Raw genomic sequence first — 25,367 nt, 5'->3', positions numbered from 1 at the left:
AAAGATTCCATAACCAGGTCACTAACAACACCTTTAATTACGCAGAGAGAAACAAAGGTAATTATAGCCTCTGTCAGCATCCTGGGCTGGTGGCTCCCCAGCCAGGCATTCACACGTGGTAAGGGTGTTATCCTCTTGTTGAAACAAAACACTTCAGGCTTAAGATGGGGTTGAAAGATAGGTTCATTTTCCCTGGAAACATTCCCCTCTGCTCCATGCCCAATGGACCGAGTGCATTTCCCTTTGAACCTCTGAGTGCTATGGTGTCAGAAGTCCCTCCCCTTTGCTTTTTGTCTTTGGATAGACTGAGACTAGCATGTAAATTCAACAAGGGCAGTGGTCTTTTCTGTCTTATTCCCTGTTATGTTCCCAATGCCTAAAGCAGGGCCAAAGCACAAAACCCTGTAAACATACCATGGGTCAGCGGAAGGATGAATAGATGAATGGAATTGGTCTAGAATCCTGGCAGAGTGGGGGCTGAATGTCACCAAGCTGTGGGGGCGAGTAATCCTTCTAGAAGGGCCTTAAGGGGAGACCCCTGAGCTCTGAGTGCCCTGGGCTCTGGTTGCTAGGACCAGCCATAGTGTGTGTGGGGGTGGGTGGGTGGGGAACGAAGCGGTTATGGGTGGATGGGACCTTCATGCCTGAAGCTCATGTCTTTCTACCACAGCTCAGTGCTGGCAAAGGCCATCTGCTACTCTGCTGAGGCTCCTGCTGAGCCCTGCTCACCTGCACAGCTCAGGGTGTCCTAGGCACTCGTCTTAGCTCTGTCTGCAAACCCCTTCCTCTCAGCCTTTCCTGTCCACACATATTGAGAGTGAAGGGGGTGGTGCAGGTGACAGAGAATTTCCAAGGGGGGCAAAGTGAGGAAAAACCCATGGTTCTACCCAGGAAATTCTCTGAGCACTGTACAAGCTGAGAAGCAGATGAATGGGAACAGAGTGTTTTGATCGAGGTGGAAAGTCTCCACACATGTTTGAGGGGAGAGGACTATGTGGGCTTGTGCCTACGTGAACATGTGTGTTCCTGTTGTATAACACGTGCTCATGGGGCTCGTGAATACTCATTATCCCCAAGCAAGCTTGCCTGCTGGTACCATCTCCTCCTTCTCCTGGCACAGAAAGCAGCTTAAATCAGAGTGTAGTGATGCACTAGCACACAGAACCCCTGTAATCCATGTTCTGAGATGTTTTGTGAGGAACTTGAAGTGGATGTGGACTTGCTCTTCGTTTTTAAATGGGTGCCCAAGCTATCTGCCCTTGGAACTCTTCCTGTGGGACAAAATGTTGCTGCACTGAGGTGGAAGCTAGTTCTCACACAGAACAGGGAGACGAGGATATGGGCCAAGTACCTGTCTCCCCTCTCGGGGCCTGTCTCCCCTTTCCGGAATCACCACTTCAGCTCAGGAATTTCACTTTGGAGCCAGAGCCACCTCCGTGTCACCCAAAGAGGACACTGAGATGTCCAGCCTTCTGATGTCCCCTGACTCCCACTCCCGGGACTGTGGCCTGATGTCTTGAGAGAGGGCAGAGCACAGGGCAACTGAGGTGCTGATCCTCCCCTCCCTGATTATCAGGCTGCTGTCCCCTCAGATGGGGGGGGGGAGGTGCTCAATGAGCACAAGGGCAGGGCAGGAATGTGTCCCCGACCAGACCTGTCATGGCAAAGTGCCTGTGATGGCTGGCACGAACAGCGATCACGTCATCGTGTCTCTGGTGACTGCATGATACCCCCTCCAGTCTGAGAGACAAGGAGGAGGAGCAATGATCAGGGACACTGGCTCCTGCCAGGCTGCTTCCTCAACTCTGTTCTTCTATTTGGCATCACGCTGGAAGTGGAAAGTCCTAACTGGTGTGTCCAATTGAATGGGGAAAAGCTCGCTGAACTTCAGACCTAGAAAGGGCTGTGGAGCTGATGAGGAAACAGACATCTTGGAGGGAGAGAACTTGACCAGGGACACAATGGTGGCCCAACTAAGAATGATGTCATTGTCGTAACAGCAGCTAACGCTTATGGAATGTTTCCTAAGTGCTAGATGCTGCACCAAGGGCTTTGCATGTGTGAGCTCATTTGGTTCTCATAAAACCCATGACGTACGTTCTTTTATTATTATTATTTCCATTATACTGATGAGGAAAGGGAAGAACAGGGAGTCAAGCAAACTGGTCAAGATCATGGAACTAGTGAACCACAACATTCTAAGTTCTGGTTCAGCGTTTTTTGTATCATCTCCTTTGCCAAGAAGATACCCCAAATGCCTCTCTTTATTGCCATGACTTTGAAAGCCATCAGAGCCTGGGAATCTCAGGAGGTAGGAAGAAGAGCCTCAGGGGCCAAGACACAGATTGTGTAAGCTACAGTGGAGATAGCAGGACACTCTTGTTAGAGCTGTGTTTATTTCTTTCCGTCTTTAAAGGGAATCCCACCCAGCAGAGTGCACAGAACCGAAAAATCCAATGGCCTTGTGAGCATGTGGAAATAAATTAATTCCAGCATTCAAATTAAGCATCCCTGTTGGCCTCTGGCCTTTCAAAAGCCAACAACAGACTGCAATGACAATGGGGTTTGAGCAATTATGATGAGAATATAAATGAACGTGATTTAAATACCAGAGGCATGATAATTTTAGGAATGGCTAAATAAACCTAATAATCTCATTCTTGCAATGTCCAATTATGGTGTTTTAATTAAAACCTCCTAAGGAGATGGGCGGCTAGTCATGGCTTACCTTAATTATCTTTATACTTAGTAAGTAGTCCCAAATTAAAAAAAAAAAAGGGGTGGTGGTGAAAATTTCTTGTTTCCAGGGTTATATGCCGATTTAATTTTTAGTAATAAATGAGGAAGTGTTTCTTGAGAGGCTTTTAGGAGCAAGCATTGTTCCAGGCATTGGGGCAACCTTAAAAACGTGACCCCTTAGTACTAGAAGACAAGATCGATCTTCATGAAAGGGTATCTCTATCTCACACTCAAAGGCTATGGGCAGATAAGTGTAAAATAGGTGGACAAGCCAGTGGATACAAAGATGTTTAAAGGAAAGAGATAACTGACTCAGGAGGTCAAATATTTAACTAATACCCTTGAATTACGAATTGTGACTGGAAGAAACTTCTTCAGATTAAGGTAACCAGAAAATTGACACACGGAAAATAAATCCTGGAGTTTAAACCCCAGCATAAACCCTTTAGGTAAGGATGGGCAAAAACCCAAAACTTGCAACTCACATGAGTCAAGTAGTGGCCATAGTAGAACCTCTTCTGTGGTCTAGTATCATGAACTCGATAAAGTCCCCGTCTGGTACAGGCAACAAGTGGGGACCACAGACCCTTCTAGTCATAGGGCCCTAACCTTCCTCTCTAAAACAAGAAAAGTTAACAGAAATTTTTGCAGCAGTGGCTGAAGGAAACAAAGAAGTCTAGCTGCATACTGTACGGAAACAGTAATAAAAAATAAAATAAGGATATAGTCTCCCACCCTTTGAAAAATTCTCAGATGCCTCTCTAGAGGAAGAAAATAAATACCTTTGATTGGCGGGGTACGGGTGGCAGAGGAGATGAATTCTGTCAAAGTGTGCTGCTAGCAAATTTCTGGGTTAGCTGGAGTGATAAGGAGCCTGCAGCCAAGGCTTTTGGGGAGAAGGGGATGGGCTCCAGCCGGCTGGATTTAATTCACAGGGAGATAGCAGGGACTTGGGCAACCAGGGCCCTCACAGGCTGAGAGAGATAAAACTCTTTCCTGTCTCTGGAGTCATGTGTTTGGTGAATTTTGTGATATGGTTTAAGGTCCCAGGAGGTTTTCTGATGCTTCCCTGACAGGGGCCACTGGTGATGAAACTACATGCAGGGATGGCTTAATTGGTACCCCATGCCTTTTTTTCTCCTGAGCAGATGACCTCTTGTTTTACAGAGATGTTCTTACTCCTGCCTTTCTTGACTAAAGCCCTCCTCCTGTGAGTCATTGGGGGGAGAGCTGGAACGAGGAACACTGACAATTTTGCAGCGTACGACCAATGTGATCCATACAAAACTGCCTCATGAGGATGCCCTGTGGACTCTGCCATGGGTAGAGCCTGCACATGGTGGGGTGTGTGGGAAGGATAGTCAGTGCGTGAAAACAGCTGTCCTCTTCCACCTCCCAAGTGTGGAGTCTCACTCCACATGGCTTCCTCTGGCATCCCTTTAACATGGCCTCACAAACCACCTTTAACAGTTATTAAAGGAGTAGTACCTTCTGGAGGGGGTGCTACTCCTGCACACCACTAATGATGATAGGGCCCCATTCGTCAGGGATATTCAGTTTGGCCAAGCATTATATCCGACTTAGATCTTTACAGAAAGCAACGCTGCACAGCATTCTGTCCCTAACCCACGAGAGCCTGGAAAGCATCGAAGAATCCCTCCCACAAAGGGGTTCCACTGTCGCCCTCTTGAATTTCTACTACTGGTGAGGCAGGGTGTAGATTAATAGCACAGTCATGTCTGGAGTCTGTGGACCTGATTCCTGTGTCCTCAGAAGACACCTGGCTTAGTACTGAAAAGTGTGAGGGATTATCACAAGCCACAGGCTTAATTGACATAAACAGAGGAGGTGATAGGGATGCTTCTATGTTAAGTATTAACCTGCCCGCTAGATCCAGCCTTTTCCAGGCAGGAGATTTGGGACACGAGCACTTCCGGGACCTAGGAGCTTCAGCCTTCCTCCCTGGGGTTTGGATCCTAACTGCTGTCGGAGAAGCAATGTCTCGCCACTCCTTTGACGGGAAGGTGCTTTTCTGACGAAGTCGTATTTGTGTTCGTGCAGAGCATTAAGCCTGGCACCCACCTATAATGATGTGTTTTAACATTCTGTCTAATTAGTTTTTCTCACTAGCTCTTGGATGACTCCTGCACTCTATAATTATTTCTTTCACTGGCACTTATGCCGATATTGTACTCTTTGCCTAATAATTACTGTAATTATAGTCACTATATGTGAGGTTGGTGCCTGTGTGATAAACGGTTTTATTATATGTGGTTGACGGGAAGTGATTTCTAAGTGGGCGTCTATAGGAAATTATTAAGGTACTGCTCTGAGACATGTTAAAATGTTTTTGAATAATAAATAACTTGATGAAGTAGTAACATGACAAGAGAGAGTGGCAGGGAGCGAGATGAAGTTGAATTAAAAAAAAAAAAAAGTCTTCCATATTGCAAATGCAGCCTAAGAGCAGAAGGGGGCCAGTCTACACTGCTGACTGGTTTGGGCCCTCCCTGCAGCACACATGGAGCTCAGGTGATCTTCAATACTGAAAACACAACAGTCAAGAAATGTGAGGACTGTAGCCCCAACCAGTGTTGAGCAATCTGTCCTTCCTTTTTCCTGTAGGCTGACTCCCAACATCAGCTTTCAGAGGCCACTGAGCCCCAGTTCCAGGACTGGGTTCCTGGAAGTCAGAAATGCTTCTGTGGGAAACTCCTGAACTGAATACTTCAGGGATTTCCCAGAAAGAGGGAGTCGGTGGGAATGGAGGGTGTCAATGAAAAGTAAAAACAAAAAAGCAAGCGTGAAAATGAGGACTCAGTTAAAAGCCACTACATCAACTGAGAAGATTTTTCTCAGGTCAGTCAGGCATCTCCCATCCCTGGAGATCTGCGCTGTGTTCAGTTATGTCTGTGCACAGTTCTGTTTTCTATACTACGCAGGCGATCTGTGCTTCTATTACACTTCAATTACCCACAGATCAAACTCTTATGTTTGCTCAGCACATTTTGTGGACCCACTAAACTATAATAATTAAGCTCCACTTATTAGCTCTTACCAAGTGCTATGTATTATGCTAAGTGCTTCATATGCATTATTTCATTTAATCCTCCCACCCATCCCTTGAGTTATGTACTATGATTTTCCCATTTTGCAAACATATGGGAACTTGCCAAAGTCACACACTACTAAGGAGCAGATCTAGGGTTTCCAGCCAAGCAGGCTGACCCTACTGCCTCCATTAACTTGTCTTTCAATTTCTATGGCAATCAGACGACAGGCACATGTTTAGGAAATGCTAAACAATGTACTTAACACTTGGTAAGTTTCTTAGCATCAGTGGATGATGAAGCTTAACAGAAAGTGATTCATTACTTCCTTGAGCATTTTCCTTTACCAGATGACAAGAGCTGCTTTTTCAGAAGCCTCTGAGGCACCCCAGAGCCCAAGTGACTATAGAGTGCTGAGGAACCCAGGAGAGTGCACACCAAGCTCTGGGCTAAGTGTGGGTTCATGCCCAGGGTGATGTCTGGGAGAGCTCAGGGGTGGGTGAGTCACAGTACAGAGGGGGAGAGGGTGGGACAGCCTCACCTGGGCATATATACTCCTTTTTCTGCACATCTGCCACATTGAAGCCCCTCAGGTGCACAGGAGCCATACAGAGTGTGAACTGGCCAATTGTCCGTCGCTGTCGCAGCCAATCTGAGAGCCAGGCCAGGTGGCAGTCACAGTACAGGTGGTTGGAGTGGAGGCGCCTAGGAGAGGGAGGGACTGAGGTAAGATGCTGTCACAGAGTGAAGTGAACAGAGTAGGCCAAACCTTCTGTGCCCCTTTGCCCAGTGTGATAACCCTCCGGAGCCCAGGGAAGCATTTCCCGCTGTACGAGTGAGTTACCATGGGAGCCTCAGCCCTTTTATTGCCAAACCACAAATGACTTGTTATCTTCGCATGCAGGCCACATCCAACTGATACCTCCAGGGTTCTGAACAATTCCCCATTTCTTAATAGTAATTCCACCCTTTTCTTTCCCACTCAAGAAAGCCTCAACATGTAGGAGGAGGAGAGTGACATTATTAAAGCAATGCTTCAGATTCGAGTCAAATTTTCAAAGGGGTGACTGACTTGCAAATTTTAGTACTGTAGTTAGCCTGGGTTCCAGATAGCTTCAAACAGCTTCTCAATCTCAATGCTTCACTCTATGGTGGCACTGTGGCCAAAACCTGCCGTTGCCTTCACTTTCTCCTTCATCTCCTCCCTAAAGTGAATGAACCCCTACATGGAAAGCTGGAGGGCTTGTGTGCAGTAGCCCAGTGAGCAAAGCATGAAGGCAAGGGTCCTATACCTTCTTTCCACCCACCCCCATTCAAATAAAGGGCTGTCCATTCCAGACCCTTGCAGCCCACAGCAATGTCTCCACCTTGCCCTCCTCTCCTTCCCAAGTTAAATTCTACCAGGTGTATTTGCTATTCTGGCTTAGGTGCCCCTGTTAAGACCCCCTAACCAGTTCCAGGACTCTTTGGCTTTTCATTCTGCAGTAGCTGTGATTCCAGATCAATTTCTCACCTCTGAGTGATTAAGATTCCCTAGAGGGATCTGTATGTTCTACTTCTGAAAGGAATCCCATATGGTTAAATGACTTGAATTTACTTTCCACGAACTGAGGGGCAAACTAAGGATATGTAGGGGCTTGTACAGGTTTTTCCCCAAGGCTTCTCTATCAGGGTCTTCCTATTAGCACATTCCCCCCAACCCTAGGTCATTAGAAGTGGTGGTAGGAGAGTTGTAGTTACATCAGCTTATCACACACTTGGGTTTCTGATGCAGACTTCAAATGCCCAATCCTGGACATGCTAATCAGCCAGCGATATCTTGGGACTTTCAAGTGCTCTGTGTCAAGTTGGTTAATATTGAGTGGCAGCCTAAAGCAGTGGCTTGGGCTATCTCCATGCCCGAGATGGAGAGCGCTGAAGGGCTCTTGACCACACTCGACTGAGTATAAAGTCAGCATTGCTGAACACCGGCCAAGTGCAGCTAACTTGAGGGGCGTGCCGGCCGAGCATTCCTGCCATTGCACAGGTGCAAACCTTGGGCAGGCCAGGGCCACTAGGGGCCTTGACAGCCTCAGGGGGTCCCAAGATCCCATCATATCTGCCAACTAAATGAACCTATATCCCATGTAGAATGCAATTATTTTTTCTGCTGAAAAACAATTTGAAATGGTGTTTATGATTTTGTTTTTCAAAATGATGAATTTTGATGTTGTAATGCTCTTTTGGATTTCAGAGCCAATACTTTAAGGTTGAACACATTTTCATAGGTTCCTAGGCCTAAGATGCTATGTCTGTAATGGGCTCCAAGAAATTCTCCCCTTTGAGTTTCAAAGCCCAGACTCCTATGCTGCCTTCTCTTTGTGTGGCACTTCAGAAAGAAGTGCTGTAGGCGGGAAGGGGGAGGGGAGGCAAAATCCTAAACTAGGGGAAGAACATGAGGGAGAGGAGGGAATTTCTCTTGTATACTGGGCCTTCTTGGGAAATTTCAGCATGAGTGAAAATGATTTGTTTCCTGATCTATCAGTGAGTTGTAGAGACAGACAGACAGACACTCAGACACACACACACACACACACACACACACACACACACAGAGAGAGAGAGAGAGAGAGAGACAGACAGACAGACACTCAGACACACACACACACACACAGACACACACACACACACACACACACACACACACACACAGAGAGAGAGAGAGACAGACAGACAGGAGGGAGAGAAAGAGAGGCAGGGGGGCGGAAAGAGAAGGAGGCATGGAGTGTTGGTTCTATGGCTAGGAATAGACCACTGGGTATAAAGGCTGCCTAGGAGAACGGCAACGGTGGGTTGGTTCTTAGGGACAAGGTGGAGAGAGATAGGCTCCAATGGTAGCACAGGCTGAGGCGTTGGGGCTCTTTCACGTGCCAGGAGAATCAGAGCCTTCTGATGAGAGTCTGGCTTCTATGAGGAAAGGCAGTTGCCTTCTTTGGCAGTGAGGCATGGAAGCTGAGGAAACGGGATTCCCATGAAGCACTGAGCACGGGCCCACAAGGCAGATCAACATCAACCAATTCCCCATCGGGGGTAAGACATCAGTGGAATGACAAAAATGAGGGTTAAATAAGTCAGATCCTTAACTGATTAATTTCTGGGATAATGAAAATGTCGAAGACTTCCTTTTGGAAAATTACATTAGGATGGTTCTTTTTCAATCCCTGTTGGCTGGCCCCAAGCTACCTCTCTTCCTAACCTTGCTACAGATGGTTCCTAACCCTTTGTCCACCTTTGTAGGAATTTTTCCCCTTCCACGTGGGACCATGGAAAAGAGGTGACCAGAACTGACTCGGAAGGTACCTGAAGGCTCTTGTCAAAAGCCCAGGGCAATGGAAGGGCTCAGATCCCCACTCTTGGAATTTTACCCACCAGAAGCGCTGGCAGAGTTGAACTGGGCAGATTCTTCCAAAGTGCAGCCTTTCCTATCATGTTTGGGAGATTAAATTGAGCAGTATGATCCCAAATAGTAACATTGAAAGAAAAGTAATCACATTGATCATGAAACATGAGCCTGGACACTGCCAGGAGTATTCCTAATCCCCTTGATTGAGACGGAAAATTATTTTAATTACTTCCCATAATTCTGGTGAGTTGGGATAGCAATGACCTGGGGGAAGGTGGCCTCCAGTGGCCTTTCTCTCCTTCCTCGGCTCACCTGGAACACACCCTTCTGCCTTAGTTTCTGGTGAACGGAATGAGCTCTGGCTCTGATGCCAAATTGCCCAAATCTGACATTGCCTCTCTGCTTTCCTACTCTGACTTTGGGCAGGGATTTAACTCTGGGCCTCAGTGCTCTGATCTGTAAAATGGGGATATTATTGGTGCCCCCTTTCCAGGGCTGTTGTAAGGACTGAAAGAATTCATGAGACAAGCTTGGCATAAGGCCCTGCAAACCATGAGCCACCACAGTGATGTCCGTGGTCATTACTGTCATGAGGATGCTAGGTCCACACTTCTGTCTCCTCTCAACCCATGGCCCTCCCCTGTACAAGGCTACCATTTCTAACTTAGACACCAAGGCATCAAGGCGCCTAGGTGGTTCCCGCATGTTCTGCCGTCTTTTGCCGCTGGAAACACCATATTCCATGTTGGCCAAACCACCTTCACAAAAGATAAGGTGAATGAATCCTAATGCCAATTTGTAAAAGGTGCCTTTTAGCCACAGGCGCTAAATTAAATTTCCAGCAAATCCTTTTAGAGAGGGTCACTGTTCATTTTCTATAAAATGTGGCTTTCTGAATTAAATATAAAAGCTTTCCTTTAGAAATCCCATTTATGACTTCCTTCCTCTCTCCTCTTCCCCCATCTCCCCTCACTAGTCTCCCCCCACCCCCACCTTAATTACAGCAAAGGGGGATTAGTCAGCGCAAGTCTCTGGGGAGTTCTGTACAGAGCCGTCTCTGAAATTAAACTAAAGAGAAAGTGGCAGCAGGCACGGAGCAAAGAGAACAGATGAGATTGATTGATCTGAACTCATCAGATGAGTGTTCAGGACCACAGGCAAGGATGACAACAGAAACGAGAGGAAACTCTTCTGCCCTCCTTTCCCACCCGACACAGCCGAACAAAGCACCTGAGATCCAGACCTAGCTACCCCCGGCCCCCATCCCGTGGACCTGGCCCAGCTTCTGTTATTGCTACTCTTAGACTGACAACAAGAGGGGCGGCTGAAGTCACAGAAGAGTAGCCACGGGAGCTGGACTCTGGCTTTCTCTGTAGGCGAGGGCCATTTTTCTTCTATTCAACCAACCTGTCTGGGGAAATGCAGGCCCTGTACCTGGACACTCGCTTTCAGCTTCTTGGCCAGGGGCCCTCGGCTCGCTCTCCTGAGGCTCATTTGTGGCATGCTGTGGACTTTGAAGGGGTCTTTGAAGACCCCATGGTTTCTCCTTAAAACTCCATGACTGCACCATCCCATTTTAAAGTGGAAGCAAAAGGGTAGATTTTCTTGGTTGAATTATGCTATCACGCGAGGGATCGGAGGGAGAGACGGGGAGCAATGATGAACACCAGGCTCAGATTCTTCTTCATAATAACTAGCATTTGTTGAGTGCACACCATGACCGGGCCCTTTACATGCTAGTGCACTTCATTCTCACAACAACTGTGAGACAAGCATTTAATTCACTGTCCCTGCAGGGCAGAGAGACAAAGAAACTTGCCCAAAGTGGCAGAGCTCACCTTTAAACTCGGGTCTGCTTCAGGTTCTCTGTACTGTCTCCTTACACAGTGCCTTCACTGGCTTCTGCTTCATTCTCCACCCCCGAGATAAGGTCACTTTCTCACTAATGCAGGGGTTCTCAAACCTTATGAGCATCAAAAGCTCCTGGAGGGCTTGTTAAAACCCAAAGGCTGGACCCACTCCCAGAGATTCTGATTCCATGGGTCTACAGTTCCAGGTGATGCTGGTGCTGCTGGTCCAAGGACCTAATTTTGGGAACAACTGTTCTAAGGATTTTTAAATCTCTGTGGATTCCATGTGGTTCAGGAGCCATCGATTAGCTGGCTGCTTGGTACTTCTAGTCCAGATTTCTGGATAGAGCAGTTATAACAATAACAGTCAGTACCATTTATTGTCTACTCCTCAGGCACTGCACATACCTCATCATCTCATCTGATCCTCACCACCGCCCCCATTTATAGAGGAGAGAACAGAGGTCCCAGAGCTCACAAAGGGTGCAGCAGGAATTGCAGCCCTTTGCCTTGGCCTTAAATGTATTTAGCTGAAAACTCTTGGGGGCTGGCTCTCTTCTATTACTGTAATACAAACACCAATGAGGTTCCACCAAGACAACCATCAATATGAACCTCTGGTGGAAAGGCGAATGGAGTCCATTTGCAGAGAAACTCACAAAAGGGTTTCTGGCTGAGAGGAGAAAAGAACTTCCCAGGTAATAAGCAACTGCTCTTGGTATGGGGTGTTATGGGGAGATCTGCTTTCTGACTACACAGAAAAGGAAGGCTTGAGCCTACCCCCAAATTAAAGGTAAAGAATCAAGTTCCTGCATTCTAATATCAGAATACCATCAAGGGAGCAGGGGAGAGCGCGTTGGGTGTGGGCTGGGAGGATGGGGAGAAGCAGGGACTAGGACTCCTCCTCCTCCACTGGACATAGCGGGAAAACATAACCACAGCACTATGATGGAACTGCCAATGGTACACGACATTAGCTAAGAAAATAGTAAGTCATTATGTCCCAGTTCTATATGTTTTGTGACACTAATAGACTTTCCATCAGGGTGAAGAACACGAGGACGAATCCCCACGTCCTAAGGCAAAGAGAAACGAATCTGTCCACTGTGGAATGGGGGTTCAGAGCCGTGGATGGCACTGTCACACTTCCCCCTCTTCTGTTGCTCCCCAACACCTCTTAGTTAACAGTAGAGAAAGGCACTGTTTCCTCCAGGACCTATCTGCAGAGCAAGCACAATAGGTTTTACTAGCAGCTCAGGGTGCAGCATGTAGGGCTGAGTGAGGCCGGTAGTACATGGGGGCAGAAGCAGCGATCTTTACTTACAGCGTTCGAATCTTCGGCATGTGGTTGAAGCTAGTGACCAGGATGCGGCTGATGTTGTTGTTGTTGAGTGTGCTGTGAAGGTAGAGGAAAAGGGAAATGGTTAACAAGGAAGTAACATGGGGGGAAGGCAGCACCAAGATGCTTCTAGAAGGTGGCGGGAGGAACAGGTGTGACTGCCGGAAGAATCATAAGTCAACAGCTATGGAGCAGCTGGAGATAAGAGGTCTGATCTCCAGATGATAAGAGGATCCCTGATTCCTTTTTTTTTTTTTAATTTTTAATGTTTATTTATTTTTGAGAGAGAGAGACAGAACATGAGCAGGGGAGGGGCAGAGAGAGAGGGAGACACAGATCCAAAGCAAGCTCCAGGCTCTGAGCTGTCAGCACAGAGCCCGACGCAGGGCTCAAACTCACAAACTGTAAGATCATGACCTGAGCCAAAGTCAGATGCTTAATCAGGCTCCCTCCCCCCATTCCTTTTTTCAGGTGGCTCTTTCCTTCCCTCTGTTGTCCTTACCATACTTATGGACCTACCCATCTGGAGCCACAGTATCACTTCCTGAAATTCCACTATGTGCTGAGTGCCTCATTATGGCATCACTAATTCACACAACCACAGTGCCAGTTACATACGAGTGTCCTCATTTTAGAAAGAAGAAAACATATACGTATCATCTTTTTAGTAATACACGTACCTACCAGGTGGGCGTTATCTTTGTGCTATAGATGGGGAAGCTGAGCAACGGAGGGGTTTTCCCAAGGACCCCTAGCTGCTAAGCGTGAGAGACGGGATGTGAATCTAGCACTATTCTTGCTCCAGTTTCCCTGCTCTGTCCATTGTACATGCTGCCTAATACAGGGTCTATGTGGACAGTTCATTGTTAGTGTTTTCTCAGTAGCTCACCTTGTCTTACTCTGCCATAGGCCCACACTAGCCCAGAAAGAAGCCTTTCTTTGGAAACTAAGCAGACTCCTTTTGTCCTTGGTTCTTGGTAAACACATTGCCTTTCTCTTAAAATGACCTCCAACGTTTTCTGTCCTGTGCCTTACTATAGCCCCATGACTTGGTCCATACGTGTTTCAAATTGAGTCGTATATATCCTAGTTGAGTGATCTTAGGCAAATTATCAGCATCTCTTATCCACAGGTTATTCATTGGCAGGAGGCAGGTAATGGTACCTCACAGGTTGGTAAAAGGCTTAGTGTGGAGTATATACTCAGTAAATGGAGGCTACCAGTTTACTGATGTTGGTGGAGACAATGTAGTCCTCTCCTGGTCATTCCTGTTTCCCCCTACCTGGACCTCCATTGAAGCAAAAATACAGCTGCATTCAGCACAGTGGCCCCCAAACCCACTGCACCCTAGGGGCCTGTGTAGATTCCTTCTTCCCCCACCCCAGGCCACAGGAGGATTCTAGTGATCACACCCCCTTGCCCCAGGCTATCCCTCAATTCCTTAGGGCCTTATTAGCATTTGTTTGGCTCTTGGGCCAGAAGGAAATCTATTTACCTCAAGACACAGAACCTAGTACTTTTCCCTCCCCCCCTTCCCATATTTCCCATGTGTCCAGCACTATTTTAGGCACATGGTAAAGAGCAAGGAGTAGACCACATTTGTGTTGCCTGCTTCTGCCTCCTCCATACTTTACCAATGCTCCAGTGCAGACACTTGGCATTTTATGAAGTTGAACCTAAGTAGTTGTTTTGTTTCATGTGGCCTAACTTTTCTGTGAAGTGTGCTAACCCATCCTGTCTCCACACACCCAGGAACCTTCTGAATATCTTATCTGACAAGGCTGAAGAATCCATCACTCCACTTCCTTGGTAGGAAGCTTCCTGGAAGTAGGGACTATGCCTCACTCCAGTCCTCCGTAGGATTAGGAATGCCTCTGGGGCAGAAATCATGGCCTTTGTTTCCCTTTCTATCTGTCCCACAGTTCTAGGCTCTACTCTTGGGGCAATACCTAGTTATTAGGATCAATGTCTCACTACCAGACTTTTTCTCTCAAAGGTAAAAAGCAAGAAGCCTTTGCAGAAAAGAGGCTTCCTTCCAACCATGCCCAGCCATTCACATCAGGTTGAGTTCACAGCCAGCCCTAATTTAGCTGAATACACAGTGCAGTTATATGCAGGGCTCGACTTTAACTGCATCCGGCAGTAGTCCGGCAGCAATGACTTATTAATGTATTACTACACTGATATTTAAATGTGAGCTGTAATGAGGGCTATAAAACATTTACGATAATAGCAATTATTCCAGAACCAAAATGACTAAACACAGTATTCAGACTTTCATGATTTGCTGCGTGCGGCTGGCCAGCCCAGGAATGTCAGAGGGCTGGTCACCTCTTGGATGCTGATCTCCATTGCAGTTACAGTTTTTGTTTCCCCAAAAAACACAGATTTATTTGATCTCCAGTCTTGGTGGCCTTTGCCCATGTATGGAGCACAGTGCTCTATCTGGTTCTCGCATCCCTAAGTAGCTGGCCTTCAATGGAAGTGGTGTGGTCATAACCCCAACATGATGGGCAGGGTTGGGGGAGCATGCGCGTGGAAGGCAGAGACCTGGTTCAGATTCTGGCTCTGCCACTTATAGCCTGTGCAACCACGAGGAAGTTTTCTTAATCTCATTAGGTTTCCTCCTTTGTAACACAGAGATAATAATAGCACCAATCTCAGAGAGCTTTAGTGGCGATTAAATAAGATGATACTAATAATTGCCAACTTGGACTGAGAGCTAATGTATGCCAGGTAGGAACTGAACTGAGGGTTCTGCATGTACCATCTCAGTTAATTGCTCCAAACAGCCTATGAGGAAGGCATTTTTGTTATCACCTCTGTTTCATGGATGAAGCAAGTGGTAGGACCAGGATATGAACCTAAACTAGCCTGACTCCAGGAATGATGCCTGGATTTGTTGCTTACCACTAGGATAACAGATTACTAAAGTTTAGTGGTGTAAACACAAATTTATTCTCTCACAGGTCAGAAGTCTAACATGGGTTTGTGGGACCACGTTTCTTCTGGAGGCATCAGGAGGAGAATGTTTCAATGTCCTTTGCTACTTGTAGAGACCACCCACATTCTTTGGCCTGTGCTTCCCTTCCTTGCAGTACTCTGAGCTCCTGCTTCTGTGGCCACATCTCCCACTGTTCACTGTGATCCGTTCCTGTTATGAGGACCCTTGGGAGGACATTCAGAGCCCAAGTGATAATCCAGGATAACCTGCCCATCACAGGATCCTTATCTTAGTCACATCTCCCAAATCTCTTTTGCCATATAAGGTAACATTCCTAAATTCCTGGGATGAGGACAAGGACATTTTTTTGGAGAGAGGGGCATTATCCAGCTGACTACCACACCCTGAAACAAGGCATGGGAAGTGCAGTTGTTACACACAGCCTGGCTCACATGCAATGCCCAGTAATGATCAGCTGTTATTTTAGCTTGGGTTTGTTAGTATTTTATAGTTTACAGTATGCTTTCACATTCCTGTCATTTGATGCTTGTAGAACCCTGAGGTTGGGATTCTTACCCTTACTGTATAGATGAGCAATTTTAAGCTATGAGAGGGACACCCAGGGTAGCACATCAGCTCCTGGAGGGTTCAGGAATTACTGTTCTCTTTTACACCACAGTTTCTCTCAGCTTGCCCACTGCCTCCTGTTTTCAGGGCAAGCTTACTACCCCACCATAGACATTCTCTGTCATGTCTACCCTGGCACCCAAAGTTAGAAAGAACTGCACAAGTATCTCCTGTTCTGTAAACTTCCTTGAAAATTAACCAACAGGAAAATAAATGTTTGGGTCTGACAATGCCCCCCATGCCTACTGCATGGCTGGCCCAGACTAGGCTATGGTGACCTCATCCCTCATCTTTCTTACTTCCATCTCTTGGAGGGGTTCCGCCATTTCCATAGTCTAGTCTCAACCTCACTGCTCTGCTCCTTTGGACAGATTCTGAGAAAATACACTTTATCCCCAGTCACCCAGGTTGGAGGCTACTCCCAAATGAATGCTCTCAATTCAGCATTTTCCATCAGTGTCAAGATCAAGCCAGGCTCAGATCAATTCTGTAAGACTTCAGTTCTGGTCTCCCCCTTTTGCACTGTCAGAGCTCCTGAATGGGCATTTGAGTCTAAACTAGAAATAAAGCCATTCCCTCCCCAATGCCCATGAGATCTAAAGACAGTCTGTCTACCTCCCATTTCTCTTTTATAAAACCCATTACCCCATTATACTATGTTTATATTGAGACTAAGTGTGGCCAGTATACTGAGTAGTCGCTCTTCTGTTTTGTCATAATCAGAACATAAATGTTTAATGAAAAAGGATCATTCTCCCTATTAAAATGATCCATGTGGACAATGCTAGTTTTAACAATGGATCCCATTCTCTCTCAGTTGTGAGCACCAGGAGGAGGGCTTTAAACTTTTCTCCCCCAGGGCACTAAGGGATTAGTGAATTTATTGTTGCTCCTGTTGAGCCCAACTAGAACCCTGCTACCCTGAAAAAAGGTGCTTGTGTTCCTCAGCTAAATACCAGGGCACTGTGGCAAGACAAGGGCTCCCAGTAATGAAGAATGCGTGAGAAGCTGTGCACGTACTGGGATTGATGAACTACTGCCCACAGGTCAAACACCATCCAATACAGAATGTTTTTTGTAAATAAAGTTTTATCTACCTGTTTATGTATTGTCTATGGCTGCTTCCGTGTCACAACAGCCGAGGAGACACAACAGAGACCACAGGGCACAAAGCCTAAAATAATTAATATCTGCCTTTTTATAGAAAATGTTTGCCGACCCTTGGCTTTGGCTGCTCTAGAACTGGGAAATTCCAGTCCTGCCTTTGTCAGTAATTAACTGTGATCTGCTGGCAAGTGGCATAACTGCTCTGTAAGAAGAGGGGATTAGGTCAGAGACTGTCAAAACACTGGTAGGAAAGCCCAAGTAGCAACTGGGAGGGCTGGGAATCTAAAGCCGGTGGTCTAACTCTAGAATCCACACATATCTGGCCTGCACCACAGTCCCACCTGGAAGATGGCTCCCACTGCGTCCAGAACCTACAATGCTGTGATGAAATCGGAACCAAGGAGAAGGCCCTGTTCAAGGGACAGGGCAGGTGTACCCAGATTGGGTTGGGTGTGGGATGAAAACTTGGGTAGTGGTTCTCCAAGTGTGGTCCCCAGACCTGCAGCATCACCTGGGAACTTGCTAGAGATGCATATCTTCAGGCCCTACCTAGGCCCACTGAATCAGAAGCTCTGTGGGAGAGGGGGGTCCCAGCCATGTGCGTTTTAACAAACCCTCCAGAGGATTCTCATGCAAGCTCAAGTTTGAAAACCATTGAGCTAGAGGCATAGCTAAGAATAGAGCCTTTACCTAAGTGTAGAGGACAGAATATAGGCTATCTTCTTGCTGACTCTGGGACTTGAAAGCCTCTTTTGTGGAGGGCATGGTGCTTTCCTGCTTAGAAAGAGGCCCAGGCTCTGAAACAGTACACAGTCCTCCATGGAGGTAGCTGTAATCACCCTGGGAAAGCTCCAACTTGGCATCTGCCCCTGGCTCCCTACTGTTCTCTGCTGAGTGCTGGAGTGTGGCTCTCCTTCACATCCCTCAAGATAGCCATCTTTGATCTGGAGGAGCTAAGTCCAGATGTAGCCACACCACCCTGGCAACCTTAATAAGGCTGACATTTCCCTCTGTCTCCTCCGATTAGGCCATCGCTTTATCACTCTGTGCTTTCTTGGCTCTGGGTGTAATCTGCGTGTTGTGTGTCCATAACACTATGTAATTGGCTCTAATGCAGCAATATTATCTGTGAGCATGTATCACATAATTGCAAAACCAGGCATCCACAATAAGTGCCACTGCAGTTTCCCAGTATGCCAACCTTCTTGGGATACTCTTTGAGCCCCTCCTATTCCCCTTTGGGAATCCAAACTCCTTGGGCTAGATAAATCCTCTTGGAAGCCTGGCCTGTTTCCCTTGTCTCAAGGCAGGTTAATTGTTCCTTAAGTCTAGGTTCCCTCCTTAATAATCCCCAGGAAGGAGACTCTTGGTGAGTCACTGGCAGCCATGGCAGCAGAATATCTTTTTAAAGTGAGCTTGGAGATGCCCTGACTTGTACTTACAGACACCAGGGTCCCAATGGCCAGCACTCTAGGCCCTGAAGATACCACTTCTCCAACAGTGCCTATATTGAATTTACAGGGGCAAACACAAACCAAAGTAGGCAGCATCATTTTCTGAAGAGCAGCTGAGTGCAAATAGTGTGGCTAGACCCTGTAGGAAATATCTAAACTGCTGGCAGGGGAATGAGAAGCACAGAGGGATTCTGGCAGCACCTCTGTGGTGGACCTCAAAGGGAGGGACTGAGGGCTCACTTCTCCCTCTCCCTTTTGCTGGCTCAGACAGGGAGGGGAGGAATGAAATTGAGGATGCTTTAGGTGCCTGCTTTCTTCTCTGGTTTACATGTCAAAGCAGGACTAGCCTGTCCTGGTCTTGCTTAGTGGCTGCTGATTGGACAGCCATCATGGCACCAGGAATCAAGGCCTATTGCTGATGACCAGGCCCTTCCACATCCTCCTCAGTCCTGGGAATGTGAATGCTGCTGGCTGGCTCAGCCCACTAGGATGTGTGTAGGTGGTGTCTCTTTGTGAACTTGGCTGCAGGAGAACACATGCCAAATGCCCACTAAGTTTGAGAGAGGCATCCCCAAGCCTTTCCCCCAGCCCAGAATTGCTTCCCAACTGATTGACTCAGTCATTTCTGGTTGAAGCTTCTCTGCATGTCCCCCTCCCATCCAGGTTGAACTTGCCTTTCTCACCCAGCTGTGCACTGTTCTAATTTGGCTGGAGGCTCTAGGAAACTCCAGAAATCAGGAAGAATGTATAATGACACGCCCTTTGAGAAAACCTAAACTGAATATTATAGGTTCTTCCACGAACTCTGCCTTCTAATGAGTGAGACTAGTAAAGAATGCTGCTTTGGTGTGAGCTTGCCAAGAGCTTCCAGTAAAGATGTCAGTAATAACAATACTATTAAGTATTTGCTATGTGCTGGCACCAATCCTCAGGTAGTCATTTCCATTTTGGATCCTAAGAAATGAACTCACTTAGAGATGAACTTACTTAGAGATGAACTCTTCAAAGAGTTGAACTTAGAGATCGAACTCTGCCCTGATCACAGCTAGTAAGTTGTGGAGCCAATGTTCAAATACAGGCAAAAGGGACACCAGGGCCCTATATTTTTAACTGTTACACAAAACTGCCTCTTACAGGATCATCCGACAGATGCTGGCTGTCCAATTTCCATGTCTTTCCTAAGGCAGAGATGAGTCCTATAGGCTAGTGCTGGTCTCAGCCCTCACAGACTTCCATGTGGCAGTGACTGTGGAGTTTGCCTCACTGCCAAGGCTGCTCAAAGACAACAGCATTACCTGACCCTCCTCTCGTCCTCAGAACAGAGAGCCCAGCATGGAGAGTGAGGGCAGTGGTAGAGCCTACACAGAAGAGAGAGAAATTGGGTCTTAAAGCCTCTGAGGTCAAGGTTTGGCTAACAAGTCTAATCGCTGCCAGAAGCCACCTTTACTGTTGGATCGGTGGACTGGAATTTTTAAGCATACCCCCGCAGAACTAAGAGTACAGGTCTGCTTCTTAAGCAAAGCTTATCTTTTGGCTATTTGCAGCAGGTAGTGAGTCTCTGAGGGCAGATGGGGCAGGAGGGATGAAGGGAGAGAGGAGAAAGGATGGTGGGAAGCCACCTCTCACATCACCTGCTCTCCGGGACGATCCTGGGTGCCGCCAATTACTGATTTCCTTGATCTCCCTGCGGACCGTTTAAATTAAAGCTCATAACCATTGTGTGGGCATATAATGAAAACAACTGATGCTGCACTGATTAGTCCATTACTCTCAACTGTTAGAAAACATAATGATCTCACAAGGGGCCTTATTCACTGACGTATAGCAGGCGAGCTCTCATTTGACACCTCAAATTAGCAGCCAAAGCAATAACAGCTGGGGTTTTTGTCTCAATATTTGTACCCGACTCTAAAGTGATTTGGCACCGGGTGAGCGTTATTTTTAAACACAGAGCTCTCACCGCCAAGTAACATTTTAAATGGTCTCCAGGTGTCATGTAAAACCTACAGAAATAAATAAAAACAATCAGCTGCCAATTTGAGCCTTTGATGGTACGGATTCCTTAACAAAAGGGCTTGTCTTTGGTTCTTCCTTCATTATATATTCATATTGTGACAGGAAGAAACTCATCTCCTTCTACCCGGCAGAGCTTCAGTGTTAAAAGGAGGAAAGAAAAGATGCCTCCAAAATAAATGTAAAAAGTGGAAGATCAAAAGGGAAACATGAATCTTCAAATTGTGCCAATCATCAGTCAGATGGCTGGTAGTGTAGGCATTCCTGATGCTCCAGTGTTTTACATCCCTTAATTCTGAAGATCTCCTTACCCAGTTTTTTTGAGATCATCACAGACACTGCCTAGTGGTGATTCAGAAGCATTCAACTGTCTCCCAATGACCGATTTAATTGTAAAATGTACTTAAACGACAACATGAATGAGGTGGCCTCTGCCGATCCTGTTTCATCATCCATAAGCTGGGAATCTGGACGATCAATCTTGTCTACTACATTATTTAGAAATCAGGAAGTTGCCAGTGTGCCAAGATGTCTGCAATGGACTGAGAATGGAAGAACGGGCTCCAACTTACATAACCGAACAGGTGAGTTTGCAGGCGAGAGGGGGAGAAATGGACAATTTCCCCCTCAGCTGCATTTCAGCCTGTAAGAGGGGAAGAACAGGAAGTCTTGGAATGCCCACTGATGTGTGCGCAGTGAGAGGGCAGAGAACACGCCAGTGTTGCACCCTGTTGTATAGGCAGGGCTTAGCCCAGAGTCTGGCACACAGGACAACTCAATAAGTATTTACTGCATGGATGGATGAGTTTTAGAATGTGAAGGGTCATGCTTTTGGCATCTTTTCATAAAAATAAATTTCTGCTCTGAACAGCCGCCTGGGCTGATCCAGGAGTACAAACTCAGTTGCCTGCAGGAGCCAGGCTTTTACATCTGAGTAAGTGGGTTGTATGGAGTCTGCAACAAACCCACCTCTGCCACATGGGACGGTCACTTCTTGTTTCAAAGGCTTGTCGCTATGCTGGAATGTGGGTGCAAGTGCTGCCACTTATTCCTTTTTTTTTTTTTCAAGAGAAAGCCAGACATCTAGAATTCTTATATGAAGTCTCCTGGTTTTTCAATATTGGTGAATAGATCATCTTAGGTAACAAAAGTCACAAATGAGACATACCTTGGATTTGGATTACAGATGCCAGCTTTTAGTCTCTGAACCAAAAAGATCAATTTAACAATCTGAATCAAATATATATATATATATATATATATATATGTACACATACGCACACACACACATATATTCATATACACACACAGATATATATACATACACACACATATTTAACACATACATATCACATATGTCAAATATACATATCACATACATAACATACTTTGATACATATGTGTGTGTGTGTGTGTGTGTGTGTGTATATAAAATCCAAAGTATTTGGGGGCACCTGGGTAGCTCAGTCGGGTAAGTGTCTAACTCTTAACTTTGGCTCAGGTCACGATCTCACGGTTCATGGGGTCATCGAGCCACATGCTGGGCTCTGCGATGACAGTGTGGAGCCTGCTTGGGATTCTCTCCCTCCCTCCCTCTCTGCCCCTTCCCCTGCTCACACTCAGGCTTCTCTCTCTTTTTTAAGATAAATAAAAATTAAAAACTTAAAAAAAATAAAGAAGTATTTTAATAGTGAGACGTAGTTAACGCCTTCCTTCTATACTGCATCTCTGGGAGGACAGCCACTGGGAACCTACTCTTTAAATGAACTATCTTAAATGACAGAAAATTATTCAAGGTTCCCTCCCCCCATCTCCCATCCCACTATCATTATCTGGAGACAAAGAGCCCTGAGGAAGTTTCTGTTTCTAAGGGTAAGACTGTGTCCCACCAGGCAAGTGTGTCCTTGCCAGCTTCCCACACACCATGCATGCATCAGTCCTGTGGCTAAACCTGTAAATTGTTTCTTGTGAACAGTTTGGAACTAAGCTACAGTGTGCACGAGGCTCTGTTTCTCAGTGGAGATGCTGGCAAGGTCTGGGTTCACCCTGTGATGTTTGCAAGGAAAGGGCTCTCTTGGGGAGCTAGGCACAGTTTACTTGGGCTATTTGGGCTCAAAGAGGGGCAGGGACCCCTGTGCTCACTCATCAGGCCTCTGGTCACCACTGGTAGCCAGGATCAACGATGTAGTATTCAATCTCTTCCCAGATTGCCTTCCTAACAGATAGCAACCTGGTGGACACTGGGGTGGTCAACACCCCAGCAGTGCCTGCAGGACTAGAAGGCCCTAGAAAGGGAGGGTGTTGGTCCCCATACTGAACATACACTGTTCTCTCTGGAAAAATGCTAGAGATTAAGAGATGATGGGCTGGACAGAGCATAGAGGCTGGCTTCACTAGTCTTTGTTTCCCTTTTGCTAATACGGGGGAAAGGTAGACGGTAATACAGAGCACTAGACAAAGAGCCAACAGACTTGTTTCCTGGCTTGTTCTTCTATGAAGTTTTTCCATGGCTATGTGTAACTCACTCAACCTTCTGGGGAGTTTCTTTCTTTTAAGACAAATTGTAGGACTGGTTGATCTCCAGGGTCTTTCCAACTACAGTTACATTCTCCGATTCCCACTGGGCTGGTGCTGGCTCTAAAATGGCAATTTTGGAATGGGAACTGTTTTCCAGACAGCAGTGGAAGAGGTTGTGGATGTCCAGATCTGTATAAAGATAGGACGTCTGGCCCGACTCTGAAAGTCACAACTAACCCCCACTGCATTTGAAAAGTTATGCAGGGTCAGCTCTTTTTCTTTTTCTCTTTATGGAAATAAAGCTTCGGCTTCTGTTGGGTTAATGGGCTGGCTTCTCCAACTAGCTGCCGCATATCTAGCTTACATATGGAGAAGGGACGGGTCCAGACATGGGAGTGATTTTCCTACCCAGTTGACTTCGTGGAAGTGATTTGCAAGGCTGAAAGAAGTGTATAATTGGGATCAGGAAACTAATTTTCACAGAGAGAGATTTCACTTTGGGGGGAGACGGTTTTAATAATCATACTCCTGGGTTTCAATGAAAATGGGTCTTTTGCAGGCACAAGATCCAAATGGTTAAATTCAGATAGAGAAAGGACAGAGTGGAGGGTGAGGGGAGTGGCAGATATCTTAAAGTATTTAGTTTCAGAAAATACACTGTTTAAATGTGCTTCTTAATGAATGTGAAATGGCTCCAGTGGTTTGGAACAAAGCAAATAGGAAAGCAGGCCCCGTGGGAGCGATGGAGATGTGTAGAGGGCAATCCCTGTCCAAATGGGGTACTCGGCACTCAGCTTTAAACCTGTGCTGTCCAATAAGGTAGCCATGAGCTAAAGGTAGTGATTTCAATTTAAATCAATTAGAATTAAATAAAAGTTCAGTTCCTCAGTTGTACTAGCCACATTTCAAGTGCTCAAGAGTCACACTGTGGTTAGTGGCTGTCACATTGGATAACACGCGTAAGTATTTCTTGCATCACACAAAGTCCTACTGGACAGTGCTGCTCTAGATAATCAGAGACAAAAGCATGCCCAGGGTTGCCACAGCTTCCAGATATTCTGGGAAAGTTGAATTTAGACACTTACAAATAAGTGTCTTATTTATAATAAATAATGACCTGAGTTTTACACACTGGCAACTAATTCTAATTTTTTAAAACACCATAAAGACTAAAACAATTTAAAAAAAATCAAATTCCACAGCTGAAGTTTTCAATCAACTATTAATCAATAGTTGGGGTGCTCTGATTTAGTTATAAATCAAGATGGAATGGGCACGCTACAGCTTCTGTGAGTCCAAAGATTACAAACATGACACTGGAGAAACAGAATCAGATTCCTTCCACCCTCCCTCCTCCTCATCCCTTGCTCCTGAGTGGTTTTGCATACAGGAAATGGAAGCTCAGAGAAAGGGAGGATGTTCTGATTCTCCCCAGTACTGCATCTCCATGTCTTCAACATGCCATCCTCTCCTCCATAAAGCCAGCTAACAGGAAGGGGTCAATATCCTGCTTGAGTTCCTAGGACTTGGCTTTCAGGACACAGTTCTTGCAGAGTAATGGGCTCTTGGCCATAGGTGAGCCAAACCATCCGATATTCTGTATCCTGGATGGAAGTGGCAGCTCCAGCCAAGAGGCAGGTTAGGCTTTTCAAGGCATCATGGTTCTTGGCCGGGGGGCCCTTGAGAGCCACGAGATGAGAAGTGAACAAAGGGCAAGATACTCACTGAAAGTGCTCACACACTGGTCACCAAAGTCATTGCTGGCTGCTGGGGGATAGAGATAAGGCAGAGGCTGACCATTGGCATAGGAGCACATTTGCAAATCAGTGTAGAAGCTGCATTTTAGAAGTGAACTGACCCCACTGGCCTCTGCATCTTGTCCCAGAGAAAAAACCTCTCTGTTATCTTTCTGTTTTCAAAGATGCAGGGCTATTTTTCTAGTTTGTTTTAGGTGGGATAAAGAAAACCAAAAGGCTACTCTCAAATCTAGTTTGTCAAGACAGAATTTCAGCCCAGGGTCCTGGTGGCTGGAGTCTGTGGCTCCCTCAAGCAGCAAGACTTCCAACACCCGATTCCACCCAAGTGGTGCTCATAGAAGCTGAAAATGGTACTCCTACCAATTTACAGATCCTCTGTGATCAAGAACAAATAGTTCAGTGACCTTCACCACATCCTCTTAACCCAGGAATGTACACCAACACATTTTCTTTTCAGAGACTAAACTAGCCTTTAGTTAACAGAAACATGAAATCAAATGGAAACCACTAGAATATCTTCCCCCACCTGAATTCTAGCTACTTGAATTGTTCAAGGGCTGCTTATTTAAATGGAAAAAATTATCCTGT

The 25,367-nt window shown here is 46.2% G+C and overlaps 1 protein-coding gene across 1 annotated transcript in view; it reads right to left on the bottom strand.

Moving 5' to 3' along the window:
* The window catches only part of SLIT3 (slit guidance ligand 3), a 598,696-nt gene that overhangs the window by 124,750 nt on the left and 448,579 nt on the right, over nucleotides 1-25,367 (bottom strand). Inside the window, exons 7-8 of the mRNA XM_023259788.2 lie at nucleotides 12,346-12,417; nucleotides 6,331-6,494 (exon numbers count right to left, since the gene is read on the bottom strand). Coding sequence (XP_023115556.2) covers nucleotides 6,331-6,494; nucleotides 12,346-12,417 — 236 coding nt within the window. The remainder of the gene's footprint in view (nucleotides 1-6,330; nucleotides 6,495-12,345; nucleotides 12,418-25,367) is intronic.

The sequence above is a fragment of the Felis catus genome, chromosome A1, assembly GCF_018350175.1.
Source record: "Felis catus isolate Fca126 chromosome A1, F.catus_Fca126_mat1.0, whole genome shotgun sequence".
NCBI classification, from domain to species: Eukaryota; Metazoa; Chordata; class Mammalia; order Carnivora; family Felidae; genus Felis; species Felis catus.
Note: the sequence above shows the minus strand (reverse complement) of the source record. Positions and strands in the feature narration are given on the sequence as shown.